The sequence below is a fragment of the Fusarium proliferatum genome (assembly GCF_900067095.1).
Source record: "Fusarium proliferatum ET1 genome assembly, contig: FPRO_scaffold001, whole genome shotgun sequence".
Taxonomy (NCBI): Eukaryota; Fungi; Ascomycota; class Sordariomycetes; order Hypocreales; family Nectriaceae; genus Fusarium; species Fusarium proliferatum.
The window spans coordinates 4,160,234-4,182,438 of record NW_022194790.1 but is presented as its reverse complement, the minus strand read 5'-3'; the positions used below and the strand labels follow the sequence as shown (position 1 = coordinate 4,182,438).

Here is a 22,205-nt window from a genome sequence, read left to right as displayed (position 1 = left end):
CTAAGGTATGGCTGAAGATTAAACGTGGTGTGGACGGTTGATAGACGCCAGACAGTGGCCCCATATCTGGGATCCATTGGCTGTTACCAACCGCTACCAGGGCTAAAAAGTAATGTCATAGACGTGGAGTTTGGAACACCACTGTGAGACATCGAAATAAATGTGAGTGAGAATTGGATAAGGAATCCAAGATATGGAAAGTACCAGGACGGGCTCCTCAAAGCACAAACGGGAATTCTAGGTACTTTATTGGATTTGAGTCGATGGCTCTAGGTACCTAATGGAAGTTGCGATCCAAGTTCTGGGTCTGTCTGACCCGTTGGTTTGGCTGGAGGCAGAATTCGTCAGGCAGGTAAGGTTCCATCGGAGGAGCATCGACCTCCTACATCCCCTGCCGTCCAATCTTTCAAATCGTTAACGGCAAGACCGATGCAAATGATAGTTACCTGCTTCTAAATCAGCAAATAAAGTTCTTCCACGATAACTACCTTACAGAAAGCGAAAATTCTTCATCTTCTTCCCACCTGACATCGATAATCGACATCTAAACAGCCCACACCGGCATTGACCACCGAAAACTCACTCGCACATGTTCCCGGTACGTTCTGCACTAACAGTTTACCCCAACGGTTTTTGTGATTCGAGAACACTGTTACGATTAGAGGGGATATCATAGCACAGGTACGAAAAATGTGTTAACTGCCTTTAGCCGCAACCGACGACCAGTTCTAAACTCTAGCGGGTGTATTCGAGTCTCAACATGATATCGTCAATCTAAGCACCAACTTACACTGTTACTGTAGATGCGGTAAATAATAACAGCGCCACAACTCTTCGGCTGTAAACACCCCGGCCAGGATAACATGCAAGCCCCTGGTACCGCGAGAGATTGTTGCCCTTTCATTAGTATCACTTTTTAGACGTCCTGAAGACGAAGACTCTCCAGTTTCTGACGGGAGGCTGAAAATGGTAGAGCTTTCAGCACTCTGCCATAACCGGACGCCGAGGGAGACCAGCCACCGCCAAGTCGGATACATTTCTTGGCTTCTGTGATGCTGACTGAAGTAACATTCGCCTCACTGGAATATCCTTGGCCAACCCTCCAGGTTGGACGCCATCCGATATGTCTGTCTTGTTCCTGAGGTCGGCTGGACTAGTTAGACTGCGATCTCCCCTCCAAGATGTCATGTCTGGGTGGTCTTGGATCGCTGGCGCAGCATTTCTGTTTGGTGGAAATGTTTGTCTTGCCTGTGAAGATGTCTCATCGTGAAAAGCTACGCGCTCTTTAATTAGAGCATTGGTCACAGGCGCTCCCTCCTGTCATCCTCCTTGGACAGAGCAAAAAGCGAGGCAAGACCAGATTTACTCCCTGGTCGAACCCCTGCTCCTTGGCATTGTTAAATGTCAACGAATATGGAAGCTTACTGACAAATGATTAGTTCTCTGGCTCCTCTGGATGCTACCACATTTGGTCATCTATGAGAAGAATTTTCGCATTGAACATGGGCACTAGATACAGATTCACCGTGTCATTGATCAGGTCGCCTCTACCAGGAGTATTCCATAACTCATCGACATTGATGCTCACCAACCGAAGACAACCCCTCATTCGAAGCGTTAGTTAGACACGGATTGTGGGGTTGCCATGCGGCACATCCCCCGTACCCACTCTGCAACTGAACTGTCACCAATCACTAGATCACTCGTTCACAACCGCGGTGACGGTATCCTATCAGTTTAGTCTGCCTCCCATCCTGATCGTCGTCAGTCGGCCCGTTACTGTTGATATGCCTTCTTATGCTTTGAATAAGCACAGATGCTGTAAATAGCAAGAGGGCAAACGGTCTCCTGACTGCATCCATCCCATTTAAGTGACATGACAGGCTGTGCTGGCAGGTTGGCTAGGAAGGATCTATAGTCCCCTATTCATCTACGGATATCCGGGTTAATCACGTGCGTCGGTCCCGGAAATGTTGCTAACTGCTGACTAGCTGTCTTGGATATTCGCTCATCTCACCGCCGTTGGTTGGCTGACTGATAGCCAGAACAATCAATCCCCTCAGCATACCATCTTTTCCGACTCCCGGAACTTCGTTCAAGTGGATATTCTTCTCCAGTTTACATCAATCGTTGAAGCCAGTGTTGCCAGTTCATCCTGACTGTGTTAGTCCCTCCATGCTGATCCAACGTTAGGTAGCAGTGAGGGAATATAGAATATCGGCGAACCATTGCTACGCCTATGGCTAGTGATGATGCCACCCAAACTGCACCTGTACGAAGGGGAGAAGTGTTCTGGAACAAGCGTTAGTTCTACTAGCTCTCTGTAGTTTCGTAACCGGCCGCGCATCGCATTGCATCAACGCACACAAACCGCGCCGTTCCCCGCGGTGCCCACCCACCTCGATCATGTACCATGACGGCATTAGACGTGCCCGTTTGGGAAAAGTCCTCGATTCGATCCACCACCAGTAACACCTATACACTCTCATAGACAGAGCCGCTCACTACAGCTCTGATGTTGAACACAGCTAATGTCAAATAGAGTTGTCAAGCGCTGGACTTGATATGAGTACTGATTTCATGGCATTAATGTTGATAAACATTGTGCTAAAGTGGCCTGTCGCTCCAGTGCCTCGTTAAGTTATCAGACCTTCAACCGGAGATGTAATGCCGGTATATACACCAGACCCTCTTTTGTCAGCTCGCTCGGGGTTTTCACACAATCATCAACCAAAAATGTGAGCAGCATAGCCGTCTTTCGCTATAGCATACGGATCACGTAGCAGAGGACCAGGTACTATATTATTGGCTGTATCGTAAAAGAATCCGAGCTCACGTCCCCAGGTGATTATCACTTTGCCCAGCTGCAAGCTTTAATGTATCCTCCAGCGCCTATGCAAGAAACTAACGGGATGACATACAAATCCCTCTCACGGATCTAGTTTGGCCAAGCGTGGCATGCTTCCGTCTATATGTAACATACCTACAGTGCAGCTGCTCGAGACCCAAGTCGTATTCAGACAAGGATGGCTGCTGATAAGCTGCACATATGAACCCAGGGCCCAGGCAGGCCGTTCCACATCGATCCGATCATCCCGATGATAAATACCACTCAGTTTGTTTCTTGGAATCCAGCACAGTCGTAGAAGTTGGTTGTTTATTGGCCTATCAACACTGTCTCTTGCTTCCAACCCACCTGAACGAACAAAAAAGGAATGCATACCACAAGGTCCCTGACAACTATGGCATAAGCGACTCATATGCAATTTTGCAAGGACAGCCGATATAGCCTACTCCTGCTTCTGGGTTGGAGGTGGAGCGCCGCCAGTGGTGGGAAGACCCATAAAGATCTTGAAGTAGTCCTTCACGCGTTATTAGTAAACAAGTCCGAAGGTATACCCAGTCGCCATCGAAATTGCGCAGGAGTACTTACATAGATCATCCACTGAAGTCCGGTAAGAGTACCGATCATAACAATCCGCACTGGGAGACCATTCCATAGGCCACTGAAACCAATGTCCTTGTATATTCTGCTCATGGCGCCGCCGAAAGCCTCACCAGGTTGACGGTTGGAATTCAACTTGCTGACCATAACATCGGCAGGGTGGGAGACGATGGCGCACAAGATACCGGCCAGGTAACCACCAGTAAAGGAGACACCAGTCTGTGCAGCCTTGCTATAGTCACTCTTCTGCCCGGGGAGGCGATCGTAGATCATCTCAACAATGGTTTCAAACGAGGCAAACTTCATCATTGTATAGGGAATTTGGCGACCCCAGAGCGGATATAAGCCTTTGTATAGTCCAGCGACGCCTTCCTTGCCTGTGATGGCGCTGATGCCTTGGACTGTTCCGGTGTAGGGGTTAGGGATCGAGCCTTGCATACGGACCTTGACGGCTTCGAAGGGGCAGAGGGCAAGATCAGCGAGAAACTCAGCAGAGGCAGAGGCTGCAAGATAAAGACCAGTCTTGTACTTATGTGCGGCCTCGGGACCAGCCATATCAGAGTACGTTTTCTTGAAATATTCGTACCAACCATACTTGAAAGCGCCTTGGGCAGAGTAGCCAAAGAGGGTTGGACTCCAACCCGTGAAGATACCACGAACGCCTTCAGCACGGTAGATCTTGCCCCAGGCCTGAAAGTTACTAGTGTAGAGTTTTGAGTCAACTTGTCGACGGGTTTTTACGAGATCCAAGGGAGTTACGGCAGCGTGAGTGAGACCCTGATTCTGATGAGTACAGTTTCTTTATGCTGGAAATTGGTAGGCCGGGAAATATTCCTCAGCTGAACACGAAGATGGACACTTACACAGGCCATCAGACCACCAAAGGTGCAGGCGGCATAGTACTTTCCAGAGTATAGCTCGATCTTTCCGGCCTTGGCTTGAGCTTTTGCGCTCGCCTTTTCAAATTCAGCTGTCGCCTCGGCGCTCAGCTCCTTTGCTTTGCCCTTCGCATCTTGTATGACGGAGGAGTAAGCGGGAAAGAGCTCAAGGCGAGCCTCATAAGGAGTACGGGGCTTTGCTGAAAGGGGACTGTAGACCGTTCCCTGGAGGACGTCACTGGGTGGGTGCAACGGGGACATTATAGCAATCCGATGCAGGCGATGATGTTCTGCCAGTCCAGTGTGTTAGTGATACTCGTGTAAGTTAAGGGTGGAGCTGATCAATCGATACTCTAAGCAAGAGGACCACGTAGAATGATCGCAGTTCTAGATAAGGAGGAGACAAAGAAAAGGCGCAGATACAAGTGCACGAAATACGAACTGCCCGATTGAGCCGGCCGTCGATACAATGCGATTCGGGGAAACCGGTTGCTGCTGTTAAACACACCTGATATGACCTTTCAGCTTCAGCGAGAGAGCTTAAACCACAAGCTATCACGCCGTAATAGGTATTGAGAGAAGATATCGCAGGATGGTAATATGAGAGAAGGAAATCAGGAGATGTCCAAGGAAGGTTGGTGTAGTACCTTATCTTGCGGAGTTAAGGTGGTATGCGACTTCCAATTCCGTGAATAACGGGGAGGATGACGCTCGTAGCAGGCACATTGGAGCGGGTGGTGACATCACGCTTATCACATCTACCTAGATGCGCTTTCCCATATCATACTGGACACTGAGGTGGGTTTATTTCACCAATGCAGTGCCATTCATTCTCTGAATAGGTAGGTACCTAGGTACTGGTTCGCACCATAGGTAGCTCAACCATTTGCTTCGCCTTTGACACATACACATATATTCCACTTATTAACTTGGATGGATCTCTTTTGAACGCTAATTATGAACTCTAGCGGGAAGATCCACGGCCTGCAGCTAGGGCTTGTTCCCGGAGCTGTGGAGATACCAGCTGGAGCTCTGTTGTCATTAAATCCCGATGTGTGATTTATTTCGACACTACGTATCAAATATATTGGTTGATAGAATAAATGAGGCACAATCCCGGTTATATCCGTCACATTACTGTCATCTCGAATCAAGCATGTTTAATTGTCAAGCTGACAACAAACTACCTTACCTATGCCCCTAGTCTTAGAGTAAATAGTTGTAGTAACACCAGGCATAGAGTCTCTTGGCTGATAGAGGAGTGTTTGTCGATTCACCATTGAAATGACCCATGTCATGATGCTAACAAAAAAGCTCCCTTTTTTACTCTCTGCCCCACCATATTAGAGTCTTTTTGCGTGACCCCAAAAGGTGACTGACCGTACAGAATCCTGCCCCGCGATCACCTCAACTCCCCAAACTTTCAACTTAGGCCAACTTGTATGTCAATCACTGCCAACTTCTTTTCTCGCACTCTGTAGAAGAGCTATTGTATACAAAAATGGCTACTGCTACCGCCACAACATCAGGTGCGACACAGCCCTTGGTTACAAAGTGGTCTTCTCGATATCGTGGGGTATGTACTTCTCATGACACCACTTTACGCTCCGGGCTATAGGCATATAGCTTCTATGGAGAATACTGATCCTTAGACTTATGGCTAATACATCACAGGCCACTGTCGAAGACCTCGACCCTCCAGCCGCACTCTCACTCAACCCCTCCGACGCCATCTCCGTCGCCCTCATGTCCGCCTTTGAGCGCGACTACACGCATCTTACCATCGTCGATGCCGACACCCGCGCGTTGCTCGGCTACATATCCATTCCTCACCTTCAATCCCTTCTCGACTCAGGCAAGGTCAAGCCTGAAGATCAGCTCTCAGCCGCCATGACACGCTTCCAGCGCAAGGGCCGTACCTACCAGGTCATCACCATGGAGACGACCCTCGAGGAGCTTGAGAACTTCTTCCGTGGCGGCGCACCTGATGGACCGTGGAAGCAGGAATTTGCCGTTATCACGGATGAGAAGAGGAGGTTTGTCTTGGGCGTCGCGACAGTACAGGACCTCGAGGAGTTTGTGAAACGAAGACCCGAGTAAAGTGGTTATTTTTAGCATGTGATATCAATGCCAGAGCTGGGACCCAAATACCGAGGAACAAAGGCCGCGGGAATATAGCGCAAGGAGCAAAAGAAAACAAGAATCAAGCATCATGGATGGGCGTTTGGGAAATAATGGCCAGAGTATCATGGGGGGCTACGGTAGGCTCATAACAGCCAGCCAGGCAGGAAAGCTGCTTTCAACATAGCGCAATATAAGGGATAATACACATTTGCGAACACAAATCTTGTGTGGTGCAACTGGTGCATAGAAACTCAGTTTAGGATGACTTGGTTATCGGTCTGTCAAATTATATTTGTCTCATGAGCAACTATTGCATGAGTCACTGAGCGATAAACAAGCATTGTTACCGTCAGTCGTCTATACTAGGACAAGTAATGTTTGGGTGCAACCCCATCTCTAAGCCTGGTAGTCGTAGATGAGCTTGGCGGTGACCTTCTTGTCACCCTTGGTCACCAAGATGTGCCTCACATATCTCCTCTCGCCGTTAATCTCCTCGAAGCCCCAGATCTGATTAGCGACCCAGCCGTTGTCGACGCTTTCAGCGATGCTCTGGATGAACTTGCCATCGCCCTCGGTAAGCCAGCCAGTCTTGAGGAAGTCCTCCTCAATCTCATCAAGAGTGACGAACCTAGATCGACCCCTGACGGTGCCGAAGAGCCAGTCCGTGTGCTCGCGGTTGTTGAAGTCGAGGCAGCGGTTCTCGTGAGTGCTGCTCAGGCCAGAGGCAGACTGGGTGATGTCGATGTGGGTGAAAACGTCGGTTGATGTGTTGGGGGGCTTGGGAGGGGCGTTGTACTGGTTGATATCAAGGGTGATGGTAGCCAAGCCAATTCCCTTACGAGTGAGGTATCCGATGCCCTGTAAGCTGAGGATGGGCTCAGAGCTATCGGAGAGAGTCTTGTTCTATTGCGAACCAGTGTCAGTGGCAAGATACAGGGGTACAGTATGTTGAAGCGGGGGAGCGCAGCATACGAGAACCCATTTACCACTGAGGTCAGAAGTGGTCTTTTCGGCGGGAGCAGCCATTGTTGTGTTGCGTTGTGGTTGATAGGAATATCAAGATGTGGGTATTCGTGTAGATATTGTTTGACGAGGAAGAAATGACCTTTGGTAGGTCGTTGGTGGAATTGATAAGTAATAAGGCTGCGTTGCTGGCAGATGGTGGATCGAAATGACGCTATCAAGGATTCAGAGCTCGCAGATGTTATGGTCCCTCCTCAGAATATTAGACATGCCACAAATGACCTGTACTAGGTACCTACAGTTGAGACACGCAACACTTTCACTGAGTGGGAAGTATACCTAAGGTAGGTAGGTAGGCAGGTAAGTTCAATGTCGAACCAGACAACTGGCCCCTAGGCCCTGCAGAGTCTTGCCTTATATACCTATCTTTTGTTTGCAAACAACGAGGCTGAGTGAATGAATGATTGCGTTTGTTTATCACAAGCAACGCCGAGAGAGGCGCATGATCGCCGAGGTCAAAAACATCCATGGCTAATCGCAGAGTCACGTTTCATTGAATTCCGTAAAGAAAACCACGGCCCAGTTCGAGCTATCTTTCCAAGCATTTACCAAAATAGTAGGTGTTCAATCTTCGCAAGACAGATAGTAGGGGTGCGTCTATGAATTGCTGTCTATAGTGCGGGGGAAAGCTACGTTAAAAAGAAGCTGAGCGGCGATGGCACAAGACAAAAGACAAGACAGGAATCCCATTCGAAACTTGAGATGACGGGAATAATTCGAATAAGGAAGTTGAGCCGCGAATGCGCATACTGTAGAGTAATTATCCGTAAAATACCTAGGTAGCTTCGGATTTGCCAAGAAGCGGACTTCTCTTTGGTCCCGGTGGGTGGCTCTGGAAATGGAGGCCATCAGAATCCCCTCCATTTTACCACAACACATGGATGCTTTACTTGCATCATATCATGACAACTCACCATGAGTGACTACTAGGTACCTAGGCGTGTAGTAGATTCCCTAGGTACTCCGTACCACCTTATACAAGTCTCAGTTGTCAGTCGTCGTTGCAAGAATGACGTCTTCCCTCCCTCTTCTCTTATTCATCATATAACATTGCCCCTTGCAGTAGGTGCTTATTCACTTGGCATGGATGGCAGCATCACCCCAACACGTCAAACCCTCATATTCTCAAAATTTCACGACGTCGACCAAGACTCTCCCCCAGAGTCTTGTCCCCGCATTGCCAAACCTCAGTCTCCACCTTGGCATGGATATCGCAACTCCAACTTCACCATTTCGCTTCCACATGTTGTTTAGTCACCATCACAAGCCTCGGCTCAAGTCATGGCAAGCATTCTTTTCTATCCTTCATATGGGGTTGATCCCCAGATCATCCTACCCTTGTCGGAAAGATTTTCCATGAGCAATAATGCTGTGTACACATAACTACGCCCGACATCACAAGCAGCGAAACCCTCATCTAACATGTAACTAGTATATTTGCCTATAATTATTAGCCTACCCTCGACTTGGGTACACTCATCTCCCACGACCTTTGCCCTCCGTATCCCCTAGCGTCCAGGTCGTGCATGTATAGCATCTTCATCTACCTCCCCAGACATCACCATCACCTGCTGGCTGCGCCAATTGTCATCTGACACTAAACCAGCTGAAGCTTCGACCCTGTCAAGTCTTGTTGGCCCTGCTCCTCATGCCGTTGGCTATTGTCGTCCCGGGTATCGTCCGTCTCTTCCAGCAACAGGCGGGTTCGTCGCTAAGTCGAATTCATGCAAGAATCAAGCCAAAATCAAATGCGAATCTTCATCCATGCATGCATGCATACGCACGCCATACAAATCATGTCATGTCACGTTGCCGTCTTCGACCATTTCCCAGCCAGCCCCTCTCAAGGCCACCACTTCATCTTCTTGTAGCTCTCGATCACCTCCTCGATCAGCTCCTTCGTGAGGGCAGGTTTCTTGTACTCAAAACCCAATAGTGTCTTGAGCCGCGTTCCGTCCATACTAAGGTCTGTATCCTTGAGTAATTCCTTCTCCATGAATGGAGTCAGCGGGCCCGGTCGTGTAATGCCCGCATCTGCGAGGAGGTCGGCCCATGGTCCCAGAAGCTCATCATTAACATCGTCCACAACACTATCGAGGTTGAGTCGAGCAAATGTGCTGATAAGCTGGCCCTGGAAACCTGTCTCAATCTTGAAGATATCACCAATAATTGTCGCGATGGTGCCCTGACTTGTCGCACCCTCATCCACGATGTTGAAGATGGGGATCTTGCCCATACTGGCCTCGTCCCACTTCGCCTTGCCTGCATCAAACCATGCTGCGATTTCCCACAAAGCCCGCGTTACATCGTCAATATGTGCTGTGTTGGTTCGGAGGTCCTTGGTCCAAAGCCACTTCATTTCGTCTTCAAGGTGTTGATAAGTGCGAGCCATGCACAATGCCGTCGCGACCCACTGTGAGGCATAAGGTCCATAGACGTGCGGTAAACGCACGATGATGAGGTTGAGGCTGCACTGTGCATTAGTGAATTGAATGCTCAAAAGTCATGGTCCCACTATACCCTTCAATTTTGGAAAGCTCCTCCTCAGCCTGCAACTTAAACACAGCGATCCGGTTCCAAGGTTTGAGTTTATCTCCCTCCTTGCTTGGTGATGAGTCGGACTTGTACACCATGCCTGTGCTCAGTTCAACAAAGGCCTTGACTCCTCTCTTGGCCGCCTCTTTGCCCACTGCAATAGAGAGGTTCAATGATCGAAGCTTGTAGACCTCATCCTCCTGTGAGTACCTCGTCTCACCTCCACAGTTAAAAACATAGTCCCATTGTTTTCCATCTGGTCGGTCAAAAATTCGTGCCAATCCTTCTGGAAAGAGGGGAAACATGCAGTTAGCCAACTAGTCATACATAAGGCAGCCACCTGCACCAGCAAGCGGGGCTGCCAGTTAACAGAGTAAGCAGCGTAGAAACTCACCAGGTCTGCTGGCATCAGCCTGCATGAATTTGTCTTGTGAGCAGGCTTCAGAGAACTCAGGAGCTAGCCATGCCAGTTGAGGGAGTACTTTGTCAACGAGCCTCACGTCGGAAGCGAGCTCGTTCTGGTGGATATGGAGGGCCAGAAAGCGGCCAATGTAGCCAAGCCCTCCAATAATCAAGACCGAAGGCTTCTCGGCCATGTTCGTGAGAGCTATGTGGTTCGGGTCGTGCTACAATCGTGCGTAAACGTGGGGTCAAGTTGACGGTGCAGGTGCCTCGACGTCGGCGGCGCGAAGGCGATATATGGAAAGGTATAGATGAAATGTACAACAAAACACGCTTCAGCTCTGCAGGTCTAGTGAGGTGCCTTGGCGGAATTCGCTTCTAATGTGAACGAGACAGACAAATGGTTGCTGTGCGAGGAATATTGAGTCCAAGTGTCAGGACAAGATTGTTCGGCTTCAGGGGGTTAGAAGGTTGTAGCTGAGTAAATGGAAACCGGCCAAGAGGTACCACGGGGTGCCGAAGGTGGACGGATATGCGACTCGGTGTGATTTAGCGTTGGTCGAAGCGAGGTGGTTCGGGTTTCTCGTGGATAGAGAGCGGGCTGGGCAGTGACCTAGCACAGTAGTTTGATCGAGAGGAGGACCGTAACCTGGCACGGAGTCACGTAAGTAAGTATATATTAGGGCGCCATGGGGCAAAGGAAGTGCTTGGTTCGGACATACAGTAGCACTGATCTAGCACTTTTATATCGAGCCCCAAAAGTGCTGGTGCGGCGACGGCGTAGAGACGATGTGCGGGAGCAAAGGGGAACAAGTTTGATCCAAGGCGGGAAGGCAACGGGAGGACGGACGGAAGACGGAACCAGATGGGCGGGATGGTATGGGATGGGAGGTGGGAGTGGAGGGAAACACGATCAACAGATGTAGCAATTTCAACTTTGCGAGGGCACGAGGCGGCGCACCAACCGCTCTCTGTGACGAGCGATGGATAAACAGGGGTCTGAACTAAAGTCAAGAGACCCAACTCTGGATCAAAATCTTTCTTGGACGAGGCCACACGACCGAGCCTGAGGTGAGCTTGGAAAGAAATAGCTAGACCCTTGGGGCCCTCGAAATTCCGTCGATGAGGGGTGGACTTGATGGACTGAAGAGGTTGTGAAGTGGATCGCTTGTTGAGAAAGACGAGGGGGAGAATCGGCCAGTGTAAGAGTGAGTGGGATGCAATGTGGACTCCTTTTCCAGCAAAAGGGGCCTAAGTCTTGATGCTGGCTGCTCTCTAGTTTAATGAGGGGCGTGCTGTGGGTTTATGGGCGTCAAAGGCCCTGTCAAAAAGCTCGATCTTGTGCCCTACCGAATATCAGGCACCAAGAAGTTGCTCATCTTACATGTTATTCCATCAGCCGGTTCTGAGACTGAGACTCATGTTTCACAGTATCCCGTGGGCGACCACGCCTTCTTTTATGCCCTAATATTAACCAAGTGTTATACATATCTGGGTAGTTTGCGGTCATGCATGTATAAGATGCACGGCAAACCGAAGGGAGCCATGCTAGCCATGGCCTGAAAGATGAGTTAGAATGCATATGTGGGCGGCTTGTGGAGGGGTCTTTCTACTCCGATGTACATGTACAGTACATGGGTAAGTTGTGTCAAGAGGGAGCCCACTCCCATCAGTCCATTCCTAGACTCAGGTCACGGCTCTGGTCAGAGCAGTCTTTTTTTCTGGGCTTGAGCTGAGATCCATTGCCGCTTCGTTAACTCGAGATGGACTCGAATCTTCCTTCTTTCCCATCAGTTCCTCAAAGAAGACTTGGCAAGAGGCTGACATTGACATTTCAAGATGCGAGTCAGGGCCAAAGAAGGCTTGAAAGTGCTGGGTCGGTGGGGGGTAACCGTGCCGTAGCTGGCGGAGACTTGATGCGAATTGGCGGTCATGCGGCTGGACAGTTACTGTAATTATTTAATTCAGAGGTGCAGGACGGATTTGCAGGACGTGCCCCCGTTCATCATATCGCCGGCCTAGCACCTAGCTACCGAGCCTGCAGTGGGCCTCCATGTTCGTCATTGTCACTGCGACCAGGGACCAGGGACATGCCGACAGCAGGGACTGGGGTCAAGGGTCAAGGAGCATGACGATCGCCGTCCTTGCCTGAGACTACCATTATTAGGTCTTTGCATTTTCTTGCTCACTCTGCGAGTTGTCAACAGCTTGACATAATTCAAGTCGAGCCGAGAGGGAACTGTGAGCCTGTGAGGGAACTTTTCGTTTGTGATATATATTAGGCGACGGTTTCGCTTGCTTGTACGGAGTAGTCATAAAGTCTCTGGTCAGACTGACCTCTTCTGTGGTAATTACCAATACTATTGAACGATGATAAACTCATTACCCCATGGCTAGGGCCATGAGTAAGGGTATTAAAAAAAAAAACCTCAGCACTTGGTTGGCGAGGGCGCTTAATGTTTGAAATCCATATCTGGCACCCAGCATGGCGCAAATCATGTTCGTATTGGGTGTCAATTCTGAGTACACATAAACGACGAGGCTTATTTTGGTCATGCCAGAGTACCGAAGAATGCCATGGTGCCAGACTATTGCAGGTCGTGGCCGATATCCTTCAAGACGCCAAGCCGTAACTGTTCGTGAGGATTGGCGATTGTTGACTGTCACTCGATACATCCAGTGCATACAGTACACCAGAGACCTGATTTTAGCGCTGGGTGCCGGCATGTGCGCCGATCCAAGATCCCGTTCGGGCCGCCAACAGGGCCATCTTGATCTTTGCCAGACGGGCAGAACTGGAAGCGTTGTACATATGTACTGTAACCTTGACAGTTAGTCAACTGACGCCAAGCTTGGACGTGTGATAACAAATTCTTGCCAGCGGTTCTGTACCGCTGTACCTGAATTTCAGGGGCAGAACACGGGTCTGTCATGTGGGCATGTGGCAAGCGGCAGGAACGAGATCAGGAACAGGAACATAATGATGCGGGGCCCTTTCTAGAATTCTTCCATTTGTGTCTCTACCAATGACGAAAAGAAGAGATATTAAAAAAGAATTGGTGACAACTGTAGTAGCTAGCAAAAATGGTTGTGGTAGTTGAACCACCTGTCGTTCAGAGTCTTACAACCAACCCAAGTGTCAAGAGCGCAGAAGTCACCATCATGCCTTCTCAGTCAGATTGTACTGATATCCAGGGCGTTGGCAGGTACAGCTACCTAGCTGTACCTGCCGTACCGGGAGGTTCAGGCACCTAAGTGCACCTCACTCCAGTCTCACAGCGAACATGCATGTCAGATGCACAACACAGACCTTATTGCGGCCATGAAGCACATGGGAAAGAAGAGAAATCGAGAGTATCGTGATCCTTGTCGCTCTCAGATCAACCGCTCAACATGGCTTCGATTTACTGCCTTCCATATGTATGTACTATCGCCAGGACACGTTCCACGATTTCGAACGCCCTGCTCATGTACCCTTGATCCTCCAGTTCAGCTACCTACCTGCCAAGGTTTCGTTGTCTCTATCATATCTGACATAAAAATGACCACTGCGTCTTACATACAACCAGGTTCCCCGTCTTCAGCCAGGCCTCAAACTCACGCCCATCTCGAGTCAAGGGTGGACCATCCTTCATCTCTTGGGTATATAGAATGCATCGGGTAACAGGCTCAGTGGAAAGCAGCGGCGAGGTTTCTGCTAACTACGCAGCCTGCCAATGCATTTCCACGGCAGTGCAGAACATGTCATCTACCTGACTCAGAAGGTCCTGAATCCACGTCCTTAGCGCACCATGGTGTTCGTATGCTGCAACTATGATGAGCCACTATTTGTCGTCTAGTAGAGCATGACGGGCTAAAGATCACCTCGAAGAAAAGCCGCGAACTGATATGGGCAAAGATATTCACAAACTGTAGTCCTCCTGAGCCTGAGAGCCCATATGGCAAGAAGTCATCTACTATTCAGACATCCCACGCGGTTGACTTTATCCTCGGTCGATGGCCATGAGTTCATGGCGGACCAGCAAGCCCATTGGCTTGGGGGAAAGAACTTGATCGACGTCCAGGGTCAGGCTCGTATCACTTAATCGTGCTAGCCTATACAAGTAGGTTGAGCCAAAGCTGGCTGCCTTGCTTGGGATGTGTCAATATCTTGTCATCTACGGATAAAAACCTGTGATTTGCGGGAAAGCGGGCCGGTCAAGAGCACTCATGTAATTATTCATGGAACCAGAGCTAACGCTATCATATCCTATTGGAATTCAAAGTCCAATAAGCATGTTGATGTGATTTCCTTCGTCATCATAGGGTTTAGACACTGCCCAAGGGTCATGCTCTACCTCCTGGTCATGGCCACGAGTCCTTCAATGCAAACGCTAGATGAAAGAAAATGAGTATGCCAATCAATCTGCACATCTATCAAGTCTCGCTCCTAGTGCAATCAAAGGTCAATACTAGCACAGGATGCCACCACGGTGCAGTACATGTATCTCGAGACAGTCTATCGAGGGTCTTGCTCTTCAAAATATCGAGTGAATCGGTTTGGACGCATCTCATCTTCTCATGCTTCCGATGAGTTCACGCTGAGCCTCGCGATCCCGTGCCCCCTCACTCAAGCTTCCAATGCTCCGGAGATCGCCCACCACGTCCTTGGCTTTGCCAAAGTATACCTCCTGCAGGAGATTGCGCATCTTGAGTTCCATATCCTCAACCAATCGTCCCACATTAGCGATGTGGCTATCATCGTTGTCAACAGGTAGATCCTGCTCAACCTGGCGTGTCATGTTGCCACTAAGGTCCATCTCGCCTAGGTTGCCACCAGCAGTAGATAGGGTCAGGATCACTGTCGATGTGAGCTTATAGTGTGTGCTTCTTCCTCGCTCAATTGCCTCGAAGACATGGATGGAGTCCCATACACCTTCGGAGTTGCCGCCTTGGGGGGAAGCTAAAAGGGGATATGTAGTCAGCGTTGACGGTTCGAACACAGTATGGCACTTGTCAGGGGAACTTCATACACTTCTTGAGAAGCACGACCCCTGCGAATCCGTCATCAAGGTTCCAGAAGTAAACACTGCTCACACCACCTTCGTAGTATAAATCGCGATAGACATCGAAGGCCTCGTTCGCCTTGACCTCCATCTTGCGAACACGTTCGCTCGGAATCGCACCCTCTCCAGCGCCTTCGTTACCACCAGCACCTACACCGCCTGATCCAGCTTCATCCAGAGGGGGGTCGAATTGGTTTGACCATGGGGAGCGGTAGCTGTCTCCATCGCGGTTGTAGTCGCAGAGGAGGTAGTCTCGACCGGTCTGCTTGCAGCGGCGCACGGTCAAGGGCTGATCGACGGACGACAGAAGGTCTTCGGTCAGATCTGGCGCGATGGAGATGATGGCGTTGAGGTGGTCTGTCGTCTGCTTAGGGTTGAGACGGCGGAGAAGGTCTCTGCAAATTGAACAGTCAGCGACACGGGGAGGACGTCATTGTGCGGGAGGTTTGAAGTGCTTACAGAGCGGAGTCAAAGGGGTCGACAGCCATGATTATGGACTTTCGAGGGCTTTGGCTGCGGTAATTGAGAGACTGTGTAAGATTGAAAGGTTGTTGTTGTTTAGGTACTGAAGACGGCGCTAGTGGTTCAGGCGGTCCTCAGGTCGAGGTGAAGCTCTGCGACGTTATGGAGTAGCGGGGTCATGGAGCTCCGTGTGGAGTACGTACTGCAAGCCCATGTAAGTGGTAGCTACTAACCTTAGTACCGTACCTAAGCTCATGGAAGATTAGATCCTATAGTTACTCCTACAGACGTTACGAGTTTATTAAAGGTTAGGTTTATGGCAGAAGATCAATCAAGGTAGGCTGAAAATCGATAGGAAACTGGACGTATACCGAAGTGATTCTATCAGTTCAAGTAATAATGCCTCGTCACTTAAAACCTACTAACACTCCTCTTGACCGGGGAGTAAGGCTGTGAAGCCACAAGTTAAAGGAAAGAAAGTCAATTAATGGAGACAAAAACACTCTCAAGAAACAACAAACCCTTGATGATGCCTAGCAAAGCAGAATAACACTATAACCCAGCCCAGAGGCAGGTAACCACTAGCTCCCTAACCTCTACCCAACTCGATACCAATATAAGCTAATCAACCTACTTCCCGAGTTTCCCTCTCAGTCGGCAGGTTTCCAGGCTCTCTCCCCTGACCCATCCGGCCCAGTAGACTATACTACCTCCGCTCTTTTGCGTGGCATTTAATTCAACATCATAGATAAATAATAGCAAAACAAACGCATCTTCCTCACCGCGCGCAAGTTCCAAGACCATCTTCCAATCTCACAGCATAGCCATATTCGCCTCCAACGCCGCGCCCGTGATGTCCACCAGTGGGCGAATCGCCAAGAAAGTCACTTCGAAATTTTCACAAAAGAAACCTTAACCATTGACCATCCCAATGAGCCGTATCGAGTTTACAGCTGCGTCGGGCCATCCATGTTGTCCGCAGGTCATCAGTAACATGTCAGAGCACCGCATGGCCCCCCTAAGCAATGTCGAGTTGCACCTTGTAGACTCAAGGAGTCTGCTTACCGGAGCAGACTCGGGGTAGCTACGTGGTCATGATGTTGAATGCTTAGTCAATGCTGGAACCACACAGCAGACAATGAGCCTTCTCGGTCCAGGTCTTGTCACCACCCGTTACGTTCTCGCGCAGGTCACGAATCTCCCATGCTGTGGGGCCGTCTTGCATCTTGAGAGTGGCTTCGAAAAGTCCCAGATATGGCTTGGAGTCTGCAGCCTTCTTCTTGCGACCTTTCTTGGCCGATCCTTTAGCTGATGCGGTGGTGATAGATCGGGATGGCGTTGGCCCAGGTGTAGGGGTTTCTGTTTCGCGAGGTGTTTCGCGAGCAGTCTTTTTGACGTGGACGTTATCGCTCGTTTCGCCGGAGCGGACATCGATCGTAGGCTGTGTCTCTTTCTCCCCTGCGTCAGTGGGCGATAGAGGGCGCGTCGCCTCCTCGGGCTTCTCCTCCTTAACGGCCGATCCCTCGGTTCGATGGGGCTTATCTGTTCCTAGTCGCTCGTAGACTTGCAGGAGGATTTCGTGAGCCATACATTCGTGATGCATCCACTTCCCGCAACTCGGGCTCGTGCACCCAATCAGGGTCTTGTCAGGGTTCGCAGGTGTTTGACATTTACACATGAGCTCAACGGACTAGAGGGTCATCAGTACTTTCGGAAACTAAATGAGATATAGAGAGACATACTGAGAGTTGCATGTTGCGGCAGTCGTACGCTTGACGCCAATAAAGCGCGTCTTGGATCTCCTCGTCATCTGACTCAATCCATTGGTTGACGGTGACGGGTCCTGTAACACTGACAACATTGATAATGTCCACTAGAAAAAGTGTTAGTCGCATCAGTATAACATCGGTCAGCAATCTAGAACATACTATGATTAGAAGCGATCAACTCATTGTTGCCATGATACGGCTGGCGGCCGTGAACGGTCTTTTTACCGTCGAGTGTTCCATACGGGAGTTCGTCCGGCCAGTACATCCAATAAACACGTGCATAGACGTGGTGCTCATCGGAAGCACGGATCTCGAGGATACGCGCGACCCAGTCATTATTGCTCTTCTTGTAAATACCCTTGCCGTCACCTTGAGCCTTTTGTTGTTCAATCGTTACCTCGTTGGCAACATTGACAAAGCCTTCACTATAATACTTGACACTATTGACTGCCAAGAGTTAGCCATAAGCCCGTACAGCGGACGGCGCCGAGAATTCATCGGAGACTTACGGACGAAGCTGTTGTAGCGCGTCATATCTTGCCATCGTTTTCCTGGCTCGACAGTGTAGTACAAGTCCATGTTCTCGTGCGTTTTGAAATTGCCCGTTGGGGAGAAAGGGGAGATTTGAATCTGGACTCGTTTGTCGTCATCTTGGCCGTCGCGCTTCCGCTTCTTGTTTTTTTGACGATCCGCCTGAGTAGCCGCAGGGCCAGTCGCGTAAGTAATCGTGAAAGGGCACTCAGCGCGATTCTCCTCCCCGACGGATCGCGATCTCTTGCGATTGCTCATTGTGGCGGCTTGATGCGGTTGGGTATGACCGCGTCGGGAGTGGAGAGAAGGAGGGGTTTGCAGAGGAACGACAAGGCGCGCGAAGAAGTGACGCGGAAATGGAAGAAAAGGTTATATAGAAATGGAGAGAGAATTGATTCAACTGGGTTTTCGATATCGCGATCTGTGCTGAGCCGAGCCCAAGCTGCCTTTGAGCAACAAGCCGCGGCTTGCGATGATGTCCTGTGCGCAACGAAAGAGACTCGATTTGTCTGGGAGAGCAACGTCGCAATCTGCGGAAGAACTAAGAACTGAGCCAAAAGCCCAAAAGACTTGCGTCACGTGACCGAACTGGCACTTGGGCCACCTAAACACCTAAGCTGATGGACGGAGTTCAGTCCTGCCTAGGTACGGAAGAGCGACTAGCGCCCAGCATTAGCCAACGTGTCTGGACAAGCCTTGGCTTAGTAGCGTAGGTAGCTTATGAGAGGCGCAGGGTGAAGGAGTCTTGGCGCGATTCAGTCTGGGTTTTCGGAACCAACCTTAGTCCAGTGATGAGAGTCGATAATAGCCTTGATAAAGGTCAAGTGATTGGGTGAGTGAGGCGCAAGCGCAGAGTTTTGAAGAGTCGCGGTTTGTTGTTAAATGGAGCTTGTTTGTTCCAAGGTGGAAAGCAACAAGAAGAGTGAGGGATAGAGAGAGGGCAAATGCAGGCGCGTTTGCGTTACATTGAGCGTAAACTTGGGCCCCGGAAATCCGTGCAGGGAAGTCTGCTTCTAGAAACTCCGATCCAATAGGTTAGTAGTTTACCTACTACCTATGGTACCTTAAGTGTAAAGCTCACGTTATTCATCGCTAGGGGTACTTCCCTTACCTCACACAGACATGTATATAGAGCGCCCCAACTCTTAAAGCAAAAAGCAAAATACTGTGGTATATTGATTAACTTGAGGTATTGGCAATGCTGAACTTAGGTCCTAGTCTAGCAATTATAAATCGTAGCCAAATTATGATATCACCAGTCATCCAAGTAAACGCCGCCGCTATGCTACCTTATCCATCCAAGAATCAACAGCTATGTGAGCTAGGGTCTTGCGTGTTCATCGACAATACCATCTTCCTGCTCTCTCTGGTAGTCTGCCAGCATTCCACGACGCTCAGGTTCATGTTCATCATCGTCTGCTTCCTCCACAGGAGATACTGCCATTGACTCGGCGAGCTTCATGCCTTCTCTTCTACCTCGCTCTACGTTGATGAACCAGATCAATGGCGCAGGAAAACCAACTAATGCTGCCAAAAACCAGAAAGCCGGGCGAATCGTGCCAGTTCTATCAATGATAGCACCAACGATCGTCGGGCCAAAGACACTGGATCCCTTGTCCGTTATAGCGTACAAGGCGTAGAACGCTGCCTCGGATCCGGGTGGAATAAGCTCGCCGTACAGAGAGCGGCAGTAACCACTCAAACCTCCGAGCACAACTCCATATACAGCCGCCAGTGGATACATCTCCCAGGGTTGTTGGAGGCCAAATACACCCCATTCTTTAACAAAGGGAAGGTAACCCAGCAAACCGTAAAGGGGGATCAGCTCAAACAAGGCAATGCAGACAAGAATGGTTTGATGGGCTTGGAGGTTAAAGAGCCGTGAGATCCACGACCATCCGAAGGCGCCGAATACCCCTGCCAGAGTTGAAATGACATTTATCATACCAAGCGCCCACGGCTTCATGTGGAGTTGGGTTTTGGCGAATAGAATCGCGGTAGATGACGTGGTTGCGATCGCATCAGACAGGAGAAACCATCCAGCAAGGAACAAAACTATGTCCAGCAGGCGTCTAGCCTGTTGGACAGTTTTGAACAGGCTCTTCCATGCGTACAATATGTACGCAAGTCCTGCCATGATGCCTTTGCGCCCATCATCAGCCAATGGAGGCCCAGGGCGGGGCCGCAACCACATGGCGGCGGGAATAGTGAAGATGGTCCACCAAAGTCCGACCATGAATAATACGACTCGTTGGCCCCATGTGGTGTTATGCATGGCGATGAGAACAGCAATACAGACGCATTGCAGGAAGAGCGCGGCAATATAGCCGGTGCCAATTCCGATGGCTGAGATCCGCGTTGACAGTTGCATTTCCTTGGAAGTGATTTCCGCATGGCTTGCTGTTGGTTTCAGCCTCTCGCCGTCTTCAGGCTGTAACAGAGGTGAGGTTGTTGAAACTCTTGACGCCTGGAGCTCGCCCACTGAGTCATCTAAAGGGCGCGACTCGAATTCAGAATTGTCAAGATCTGGAGTATCAGCAACGTTGACCTCGATAACATCGGGATGGTATCGCACAAGTAGCGGAAGAAAAGAGTTCAGTAATACGAAGGACGCGCCAAAGGAAGTGTTGGAGATGACGGTCAAGAGGGCGCCGAGAATGTAGTTGTCTTTTGTAATGAAGATGTAGGACATGACGGCGAAGCTCCCAATCCAGGCGAAGCTGAGAAGAAGCTTCTTGCGGTAGTTTCCATGATCAGCAGCGCAACTGATGCTGACAACGAGCAGTGCTTGAATCAAGACGCTCACTGAAAATGTGTACATGGCAAAGCTTGCAGTGTTGATCTCTACTCCAAACACCCAGACAATGCATTGCCCATCCCCCTCTTTCTTACTGTCGCTAGACCCGCATGGTGTTTCTCGGTCAGAGAGAAGCACACCGTTCTCCCTGGCAAGAGTTTCTAGAAGGATAGGAATAAAGGAAGCTGGAGCATGCGTATCAGCAATGGGTCTTGGCGATCTCCGTGTAGGCAGCCCGGAGATATAGCTTCACTATCAATAACATACCAATCCCGCAAATCACGTACGTCTCAGCCGCAAATGCATAGGCGTACCACCCTAGAAGCTCCTTTCGACTCGTCGGGCGAGCATCATGGCCAGAGTGACGCGGTACGGTTGGCCGTCGCACGTCCGCTTGGCTATTGCGAGGGCTCATATCGCCGTCGCTAGAGGATCGCTCGTCGTCGGCCTCGAAAGCAGAAGTTGCGCAAGATCTAAAGGATCGTTTCGAAATGTTAGAGAGTCCGGACCACGGTCTATGGTCTTGGAGACGTGGACGCTGAGGAAGAGGTTGAAGGTTTGGCGCCATGATGAGGTCGCACCCATGATCTCACTGGGTGCACGTGATTGTTGTCACAAGGCCGAGACTGGTGAGCTTAAGTCCCCCCGAGGCGCATTCAACACCAGACAGTTTTCCTCACGAGATTGAAGACGGTTTTGGATTAGTAAAGAGAGGCTTCTGCTCTCGATAAGTCGTGAAGTGCGCCATGTACTCTGCCAGCAAGCGTTGAAAGACAATGGATACGTGGACACCGACAGTTACGGTTTGTTGATTGATTACACAGCGATGAGAAGAGAACAGGGTAACGAGAAAAGACTCACAGTCCTGAGCGAAATGCGCATCGTTGTGTTCTTAAACATGGCTGGCACCCAGAAGCCAAGGGCCGCGGCCATTGCCGTCACATCTTGTCCATCCCATCAACTTATGCGCCCCTCCCCAAGCGAAAGAGGACTAACGAGATCATAATCACGACGGGGTATCACGATGCCTATTCGCCATGTTTGGGTCTCTCTTGGGCAGGATCGTTGTAAGCCGGCTTAATCAAGGCTATCTGTGACGATCCGTGAGCTATTCGGGCTCTTATCAGGGTCTTTTAAGGGCCATTCTAGCACTAACAAGGTGCTTGTAGACTTCCAGTTTTTCTTAGATCAGAG

General features: G+C 49.9%; 8 protein-coding genes across 8 annotated transcripts; 1 reads left to right on the top strand and 7 right to left on the bottom strand.

The window, feature by feature from the left end:
- Positions 1–3,290: 3,290 nt before the first annotated feature.
- FPRO_00716 (putative phosphate transport protein, mitochondrial) lies at positions 3,291–4,584 on the bottom strand (the record flags this gene model as incomplete). Its single annotated transcript, XM_031223336.1, has 3 exons — positions 3,291–3,362; positions 3,434–4,222; positions 4,309–4,584. The coding sequence occupies 3 exons, from the start codon at positions 4,582–4,584 to the stop codon at positions 3,291–3,293; spliced, it is 1,137 nt and encodes a 378-aa protein (XP_031075755.1).
- Positions 4,585–5,824: 1,240 nt separating this feature from the next.
- On the top strand, positions 5,825–6,423 carry FPRO_00717 (uncharacterized protein; the record flags this gene model as incomplete). The annotated part of the gene is made up of 2 exons (XM_031223325.1): positions 5,825–5,899; positions 5,998–6,423. 2 exons carry the CDS (start codon positions 5,825–5,827, stop codon positions 6,421–6,423), a joined length of 501 nt encoding a protein of 166 aa, XP_031075754.1.
- A 420-nt stretch (positions 6,424–6,843) lies between these two features.
- FPRO_00718 (uncharacterized protein) lies at positions 6,844–7,473 on the bottom strand (the record flags this gene model as incomplete). Its single annotated transcript, XM_031223314.1, has 2 exons — positions 6,844–7,350; positions 7,420–7,473. 2 exons carry the CDS (start codon positions 7,471–7,473, stop codon positions 6,844–6,846), a joined length of 561 nt encoding a protein of 186 aa, XP_031075753.1.
- Positions 7,474–9,313: 1,840 nt separating this feature from the next.
- On the bottom strand, positions 9,314–10,601 carry FPRO_00719 (putative C-3 sterol dehydrogenase/3-beta-hydroxysteroid dehydrogenase and related dehydrogenases; the record flags this gene model as incomplete). Its single annotated transcript, XM_031223303.1, has 3 exons — positions 9,314–9,938; positions 9,991–10,291; positions 10,400–10,601. 3 exons carry the CDS (start codon positions 10,599–10,601, stop codon positions 9,314–9,316), a joined length of 1,128 nt encoding a protein of 375 aa, XP_031075752.1.
- A 261-nt stretch (positions 10,602–10,862) lies between these two features.
- Positions 10,863–11,963, bottom strand: FPRO_00720 (uncharacterized protein; the record flags this gene model as incomplete). The annotated part of the gene is made up of 3 exons (XM_031223292.1): positions 10,863–11,056; positions 11,130–11,550; positions 11,895–11,963. 3 exons carry the CDS (start codon positions 11,961–11,963, stop codon positions 10,863–10,865), a joined length of 684 nt encoding a protein of 227 aa, XP_031075751.1.
- A 2,994-nt stretch (positions 11,964–14,957) lies between these two features.
- On the bottom strand, positions 14,958–15,940 carry FPRO_00721 (putative F-actin capping protein beta subunit; the record flags this gene model as incomplete). The annotated part of the gene is made up of 3 exons (XM_031223281.1): positions 14,958–15,349; positions 15,420–15,847; positions 15,912–15,940. The coding sequence occupies 3 exons, from the start codon at positions 15,938–15,940 to the stop codon at positions 14,958–14,960; spliced, it is 849 nt and encodes a 282-aa protein (XP_031075750.1).
- Positions 15,941–17,022: 1,082 nt separating this feature from the next.
- FPRO_00722 (uncharacterized protein) lies at positions 17,023–18,472 on the bottom strand (the record flags this gene model as incomplete). The annotated part of the gene is made up of 4 exons (XM_031223270.1): positions 17,023–17,604; positions 17,657–17,787; positions 17,843–18,130; positions 18,193–18,472. 4 exons carry the CDS (start codon positions 18,470–18,472, stop codon positions 17,023–17,025), a joined length of 1,281 nt encoding a protein of 426 aa, XP_031075749.1.
- Positions 18,473–19,535: 1,063 nt separating this feature from the next.
- On the bottom strand, positions 19,536–21,579 carry FPRO_00723 (uncharacterized protein; the record flags this gene model as incomplete). Its single annotated transcript, XM_031223259.1, has 2 exons — positions 19,536–21,196; positions 21,279–21,579. 2 exons carry the CDS (start codon positions 21,577–21,579, stop codon positions 19,536–19,538), a joined length of 1,962 nt encoding a protein of 653 aa, XP_031075748.1.
- Positions 21,580–22,205: the final 626 nt, after the last annotated feature.